This window comes from Zalophus californianus, chromosome 7, assembly GCF_009762305.2.
Source record: "Zalophus californianus isolate mZalCal1 chromosome 7, mZalCal1.pri.v2, whole genome shotgun sequence".
Taxonomy (NCBI): domain Eukaryota; kingdom Metazoa; phylum Chordata; class Mammalia; order Carnivora; family Otariidae; genus Zalophus; species Zalophus californianus.
In genome coordinates, this window is record NC_045601.1 from 14,972,244 (window position 1) to 14,980,743 (window position 8,500).

General features: G+C 37.2%; 1 protein-coding gene across 1 annotated transcript in view; it reads left to right on the plus strand.

Annotated features, from left to right (window-relative positions):
- Positions 1-8,500, plus strand: part of SYNE1 (spectrin repeat containing nuclear envelope protein 1) — a 454,337-nt gene that overhangs the window by 391,659 nt on the left and 54,178 nt on the right. The window contains 2 exon segments of the mRNA XM_035728590.1: positions 3,278-3,436; positions 6,178-6,344. Coding sequence (XP_035584483.1) covers positions 3,278-3,436; positions 6,178-6,344 — 326 coding nt within the window.

Sequence of the window (8,500 nt, forward strand, 5' to 3'; positions counted from 1 at the left end):
CTTTCAGCTGTTGCTTTACAGTGAGCAAATGAAAGCAACACTTTGGTGCTGTGTGATAAGCACCAGAAACGCATATTCAAGCTACTCAGTGGAGGTGTTGACTACCTGAGTGTCAAGGGGGAAAAAATAGTAAAAACTCAAATGGTGCCCTCTAGTAGTAGTCGTCCTTGTCTATTAATGCCCAGCTTTTGTTAAACCTTTAGTATGTACTCGTTACTTCCTTAAATTTGTTTCTTGTTTGTATTCTATTACGAGCCTACTCTTCCAGGACATATGTCAGTGCTTGGCACATAGTAGACATTTGTTTACTGCAAACAGTAAACATTTGCTTGATGAAATTTGGAACAGATGAAAAATTCATTTACAAATGAAGGAAGTAAGGCATAGAGAAGAATGAGTAACCCTGCCCTGGTCATATCATTAGTAAGTGATAGAGACTGTTTTAGAATCTCAGCTGCCTCCGGATATTTGATCATAATGTTATATCGCAGCCTGTATCAAAGACTGTTGCTTTGCTGGTTCTGTCTCATACTGACTACAAACAAATGCCTCGAATTTGTCTAACTTCTCTTTGTCTCTCTGGAATGGGTATAACAAAACCTACCTCTCAAAGAAATAGGTAGTATTTTTCTATTATGTGGTCATCTTCCCTGCAGATGTTGTAAGGGAAAGCCCTAGAATTCATCCTTGCTCGTGGCCAAGATTTGGGGGAAGAGGAAAGGAGGAGCTATACATAGCAAGACCTATTAATCTTAAATCTGAAGGGTGGGGGCTTTTACTCTTGTCTTAAAAAACAGTTGCTTTGAGAGGTCCCAATTATGAAAATATAGTTTCAGTTTGGACATGAATTGAACCAGAATTGTAATGACCAGCCACACTCTTGACTCGGATGCTGTGTGAATGAGAGGGAAAAGGTCATATCCACCAGAAAATTCCAAATCTTAGCATTCTGCAGAAGATCAGAATACACTCTGCTATCAGAGTTCGAGAGGAAAGGGGGTGCTGGAAGGATCATGCTCTTAGCTGCAGCACGGTCTTGGTATAGCTTATTTTAGTTGAACTTCGTCTCTAAAACTTTTTAACCGGTGTTTTCTTAGCCTTTTCCATTCCTACCAGTATCGACCCCCAGTAAATTCACTGCTTTTGGGCTGTTCTGTATTTTTCTGCCTCAAAGAAAACTTAATGATAAGCTGACTTGTACTAATGGGGAAATACTTAATGAATTTCATCAGTGTCACCCTACCCAGAGAAATTTTTATTTTAAAAGATCATAATTAATTCAAAAGAATGCATTTGTAATAGTGACATTTCAGAAACTGTGTTAGATTATGGGGCCCACTATCTAAGCAGCTCAGTATGACTAGGGCTAGCCCCAGCATAGGGAACCTGGTCTCAAAGCCTAATTACCAGGTGTTTTCTTAGATGTAAAATCATAGACATTTTGGGTTGTGTGGGACCTTGACTAATATTTACCCAATCATTAACAGAGCCAACCCTAGGCAGAATTGCTAACTAGGAAGTGTATAGTACCTTAGAAATATTTTCATTTTGATTTTTAAAAGGAAATTGGTTTGAAGTGCATCACAAAGTAAAATGGATTGATGGATAAAGGAATATATGTATTAAAGCAAAATGGAGCAAAATGTTCACAATTTTAGAGTCTAGTGAGTATATTATGGGTGCTTACCATTACAATTCTTTCAATTTTTTGTATGTCTAATGTTTTTCATGATAAAGTGTTAGTGGGAAAAAAGAAAATTGAGAAGTAGGTGCTTAATGCGATGAGATGACTGGTGGAATGTCTAGCATTATCAACAGGAGTGTGTAGAACATCTGTAAAAAAGGATCATCTTCTTGCCACTCAAATCACATTATATTTTGCTAACATGTAGCTTAGCTCGATTAAAAATATCCCTTAGTATCTCAACCAGCACTGCAAAAACAAGAGTATTATGAAGTCATACAATTTGAAAATACTGGAAGGGATCACTCTAGACTTAGAGATAAGAACCAGGCCCCTTGTGTCTCTAATGCATAAAGAACTTTTACAACTCAGTGCTAAAAAAAAAAAAAAAAAAAAAAAACACCCAAGTCAAAAATGGGCAAAGGATTTGACCAGATAGTTCCCCAAAGAAACTGGCCAAAAAACCTGAAAAGATTCTCAGCGTATTAGCCATCAGAGAAATGCGAATCAAAACCACAGTGAGATACTACTTCACATCCACTAGGATGACCAAAATCAAAAATACAGATACTAGCAAATGTTGGTGAGGATGTGGAGAAAGGAGAACCCTGCTGCTGGTGGGAATGTATATTGGTGCAGGCACTTTGACAGATGCTCTGTAGTACCACCATGTAACCCGGCAATTCTACTCGTAGGTATATACCCCAAAGGCAACTAAACGTGTGTCTCCACACACAATAGCAGCATTATTCATAATAGCCACGTGTGGAAACAACCAAAACATCCATCCACAGATGAGTTGGTAAATAAAAATTGTCTATCCCTATGATAGAATATATTCAGCAGTTAAGAGGAATTAAGTATAGACACATGCTACAACATAAATAACTTTGAAAACTTTATGCTAAGCAAAATTGTATGGTATGTGAATTATGTCTCAATAAAGCCATGATGCACAAGGAAGAAGGAAACGAAAAAGACACAAAGGTAAATAAATTAAAAAGAAAGCAGGCAGGCAAGTAAGAGGACTCGCCCAAAGTAAAAGAATCGGTATAGAGCTGAGTCATAGCGATCCGTCTTCTGACCTCTTAGCATTGTGTCCCTCTGCTTCACTCTCTGCAGACACCTGTGATTCAGTTCATTCTCCCTTTTCACTTTTCTTCCTTATTTTTCTTTCTTTCCTTTTTCCCTTTTTCCTTCTTTCCTTCCTTCTTTCTCTATCCCTTCCTCTTTCCTATTTCTCCCTTCTTCCCTTTTAGGAAAAGCACATCCAATGATGCTGTAGAAATCTACACAGAACCAATTGCAGCATGAGGCTGGATTGTTCAGAACCTTGAATAAATGAATGTGCATGCAGCTCTTCAGGAGGGAAGTAGAGGGTTGGATGCCTCCCACTGACATTTCATAGCAGGTCCTTGTTGTGAAACCTTCCTAGATCCCTCCTGGGACTGTACCTCAAGGAACAGTGACCTAAAGAGTTGCACAACTATTGCTTATTCCAGTCCACCCAACTCAGTTTATTGGCTTTTTTCCTCAGGGTGCAAGTTCTGCTCTGATTATCCTTTTATGTGTTCTCCCATTTAAACTGCTCAGCTCTCCTTAAGGCGGCAGCAAGTAAGTGAGAGATTGAATGAATGGGCAGTCTTCAATGAAAAGAACAAGGAGCTTTGTGAATGGTTGACCCAGATGGAAAGCAAAGTTTCTCAAAATGGAGACATCCTCATTGAAGAAATGATAGAGAAGCTCAAGAAGGTACAGGATGCATGGCTGTATATGTACATGTTTTTACTCTTCATAACACTTAGGCATACTTTTAACAGGTATAAAAGATGGTTTTACTTATTATTAAATTACTTTCCTGTAAAAGGAGCACTATATCTTAAATGTTTTATCTTTTTAATATGAAATAAACTTGTATGGAAAGGCCTTCTTTACATACAATATATATGGATATGCTGAAGTAAATTACCTGCTGATAGATAAATGTTCAATATTTTTTGGTTTTAGCTACCTGTTCAGAAGGAATCATTTATGTGTATTAGTTTTCTTTTGTGTTTTTTTTTTGTTTTTGTTTTTAAAGAGGTAAAATCACTAGAGAGGGACTAAAAGAAAAAATTCTTAGGATTAATTAAACTGACATTATCTCTGTAAAACAGAATGCATCGACAGTTACAAGAATGAAAACTGAGCCACCAGGTGGCTCAGTTGGTTAAGTGTCTGCCTTCGGCTCAGGTCATGATCCTGGGGTGGTTGGATGGAGTTCGGCATCAGGCTCCTTGCTCAGCAGGGAACCTGCTTTTCCCTCTGCCTGCCACTCCCCTTGCTTGGGTTTTCTCTCTCTCTCTCTTTTTCTCTGACAGATAAATAAATAAAATCTTTACAAAAACTAATGATGTAATGTATGGTGATTAACATAAATATAAAAAAAATTTTTTAAACTTAAATATGAAAAAAAATTAAAAAATAAAATGAAATAAAAATATTTTTGATGGTATCAGTGGTGCTTCCACATGGCTTTCAAACAATTAATCATTTTGATTTTATTTTAGTTTATGTTTCTTGTTAACACACATCACTGTCTGGTTCACAGCATACTTTCCCTATTTACTTGTTTGTTATCTGTCTACAGTGGGAGCCCCACTGGATTGTCAGCTTTGCCCGAAGTGTCTTTGCCTATTTTGTTCATTGCTGTATCTCCTGCACCCAGAGCAATGCCTGTCTTCTCATAAGTACTCAGTCATTACCAAATACTGAATAAATGAATTATAGCCTCATTCATTCTAAAATAAATACAAGTAATTATTAGGAAAAACTCTTTCTCCATGCATGCACATAAAGGGAAAAAACTCCAGTGTAAGCATGTGATAGTAATGGCTTTAAGGCTTCCACTTAACATGTCAAATTCTAGCAATAAGCATTTGTATATTTGATATTGTAAACCTTTAAAATGTGAACTAAGATAATACAGATTTCATTCTAACATCTGCCAATAGCTTTGCACTTTGATAGTTTCTAGATATCAGAGAATGCTCTACTGGACATGATTAAGGGGCTATAGGTATTATAGTGAAGCTTGCTATAGAATAAGTTTTGGTTAAGAAATCATTGATTTTCTTCATGAAATTTAAGATGCATATTTTGGGGGGTGTGGAAAAAGCTGTCTCTTGGACAAAATACAATCACAATTTAAAATTTAGAAGACCTTTAGTTTGGCACGATGTCAGACAATCTTTAAAATATTAGCTATACTATTCTGTATATAAAATGAGTTATGAGATTTCAAAAGAAGTCTTTATGAGCTTGCCTCTTTGGGGTCAGTGCATCTGGTATATTGGTCATTGAATCCCACTGTGCTGAAGTAACATAAAATGGAGAGTAGATGGGGTGGGGTTGCTGGACCTGAAGAGAGCACTCAGCACTGAGATCGAATAGACCTGCACTGGCTTCTCTCATTTTTTAGGGGCCTTCTTGCTTTGATAACTGACCTGAGAGGATAGCCCTGTTGCCACACTAACTTTAGAGCGGGAGAGGGTTAAAATATCCATGACCCTCTAACCTGTCTTTGTGTATTATTTTGTTGAGATAATATTTGCTGCATGACAGGAGTTTAGCCCAAAAATGAAGAAAAGGCGATTCTAAAGATTGGCTTTTGTCACGGTGGCAGGAGTGAGAGGATCATCGGTCAGGCGGTGAGGGTTGGGGAAGATAGGAAATGTCCATTCATCCACTTAAACCATGCCATTCAGTGGCCTTTCTCATGCCTAGGGAGCCAGTACTTCCTTATCCAAAACAATCTTTAAGAGGAGTGAGTACTGAAACTGGGTAAATGAAAAACATCTGAGACACATTAATCCCCTAAGACTAATGGTTATTATTCTTGCGAGTTAATTTGCCATTGATTTATGTGTTGTAAAATATTGACATTGTATAGAGGGTAGCTCATTAAAATGAAGGTATTCATTTTTAAATTCATTCTGCACAAATAATTGACAGAAACACCTATATACATTTACATATAAATACACATATATGTCAGTTGCACATATATAATTGTGCACACGCACACACACACATACACACAACTTCTAAGCCTCTTAGCAACTATTTGTATGAGGATTGATTCTAAATATAACACCCAGGTTGGTGATTATAACAATAAGGTATAATTTCCCAGCATTAAAATCCTTCAAGTTTTGTCTTTATATCTATGTATACACTGTTAATGATTTTTTAATGCCCATTTTAAGTAAATAAAAACATCTCTGTTCTCTTTAAGAAAATCTTCATGAAAATTCAATCTAGAGTCTGTGCACATCCTGAAAATAGTAGGTACCCCTAATTCTTGTGTACATGGACTGATAAGCACACAGCGCTCCTCATGCCCAAACTATTCCAAGCAATAGAAAATGGCAATTATCATGTTTCTAGTGGAGCCAGGCTGAATGCATTAAAAATATGATTTCTGATCTCTGTGATTGCTATTTATTATGCAGGATTATCAAGAGGAAATTGCTGTTGCCCAAGAGAACAAAATACAGCTCCAGCAAATGGGAGAACGACTTGCTCGAGCCAGCCATGAAAGCAAAGCCTCTGAGATTGAGTACAAGCTCGGGAAGGTCAACGACCGGTGGCAGCATCTTCTGGATCTCACGGCAGCCAGGTAAAAAGGATCCTGTTCAATAGGACACATGTGTGCAGAATTTTAAAGCTTTGGCTCCACCTTCCATTGCAGCTAAAGACAATCCAGTGAATCTCTCTCTGTGTTCTTTATCCCCTCATTTTAGTTTATGCTTTTCTCATAAATGTCACTTTCATTAACTTTGAAATCTCCTTCTTATTAATAAGTTTAGTGGTGTTTGCATTTAGCTGAAAGAGAGAAAGTCATATTCAAACAAAACCCATTCCCAAAAGAGAATTCTTTGTTTCAGGGCTTCATGGGTATTCAGCCTTCTATAAGGAAGGAAGTAAAACTGCTGACTAGTATCCATGGAGGGCATTTTTGTCTACAATAGCAAAAAAAGAAGAAAAGAAAAAAATATATATATATTTATATAAAATCACATTCCTACTATATTTCTGGCTAGCAGAGTCTGGGAATAAAGCTAATTATTGCCACTCGGCATAGTTGTAAAAATAATCTTCTGTATTATTGCAATTTTGTTTTTAGCTTTAATAACTATGAGTATCTGCCTTGTATTTGAGAGGGATATTATATTCAGTTTCTGTTACAGAAGGGCAGGTTGAGGAAAAGAGACAAAAGTAAAGAAAGAAAAAAATATATAAGGGTCTTTATTAGCAATATAAAAGTCTGATACAATGAATGAGAAACTATGTTATTTTATATAAAGGGAATGACGAAGTGAATGCTTTATTTTAGGTGACCTTGGCTTCATGTTGGAATGTAGGCTCCACAAGGGCAGGCGTCTTTGTGTGTTCTATCCACCATATATCATGAGCACCAAGAACATTGCCTGAATGCAATTTGGGGCTCAATAAATATTTGAGTGAGTGAATGAATGAATACTTGAATAACTGAATGGACATTCTTTTGTATGGCAGTTAGGAGAGTTAGAATGTTACAAATGCTTCTGATTCACAGCCATTTGGAGCTAACTGACAATATACTTTTTAAAATCTGGGTTCTTTTCCTTAGCTGTGCTGCGCAAACGTGGACGTGAAGTGGTGCCCTTTGAATACCGTGTGCCCACAAAAATTGCATATGCTCCGGGCAGTTCCCTGTGTTGATTTTGAAAATATCTAGCATATTCTGTTTTCTCTAAGGGAGTTTCAAAGAGGAGCTGATTTAGGAAGAAGATGAGATTATAATTTATTTAGCAATAATGAAACAAAAAATGGAATAAATGTTTACCAATTTTTAAAATGTTTAGCAAAGGCACTGTGATAGCTGACATTTATTGAACCCTTGGTTTGTGCCAGTGACCATACTACAAGCTTCATATGCATCTTCACCTGTGTTGTTCACAACACCCTTTGCGGTGGGCATTGTTATTATACCCATTTTCCAGATGCAGAGGCTGAGGCTCAGGCTTGCCCATGGTTACACACATGCTGAGTGGCAGAGCCTGCACTCTGTGACTCTAAAACCCATGCTCTGGAGCACTACATTCTCCTGTCTGCCAAGTTTATGACTTCCTCATCCCTGTTCTAAAGAATGCAGTTAAAAGAAAATTAAGTTCTGTAATTATTTCAACAATCTAATTTCCCAGTCCTTTGTAAAGTGCTCACAGCAGCTCTGAGATATTCTGTGGCTACAAAGAGGCCCCTTTCCTTGAGGAGTTCATGGTGGGCATCTAGACATGCAAAGAAATCAAGTAAAGTGTTAAGCTAAATGCCCGGGTAAAGGTACTACAAAGCGATGGTAACGTATGGTTCAGCTCAACTACTCTAAGTATTTCAGCATATGCAGGTTTTAGAACCCCATTGCTATGTTTAGCCTCACTTCTCAGTCTGTGATAACCAAATCTTATTTCAGAAGGATAAATTGAAGCTCTTTGTGCTATAAATACCCTTCTTAGGGAAGCCGCCCAATTGGTAAACATCCTTGGATTTTTTTTGGTTAGATTATGACTCATGGGTTGGCTTGCATTGCCATGTAATCCAACTAAACTAGTTAATGTTCTTTTCTAATCTTTAGTGGCTTAGTGGTATGGAATATGGGGGATACACTGTGTCAAAGATGTTTTCAATTGAATTTAATATAGTTTATTCATAAGCTAGCTTAAGTGTATGCCCAGCCATTAGCCAACATTACATCAAGTGAGTTAGGTGCTTTCTCCTTGAAGTCATGTTTATTTA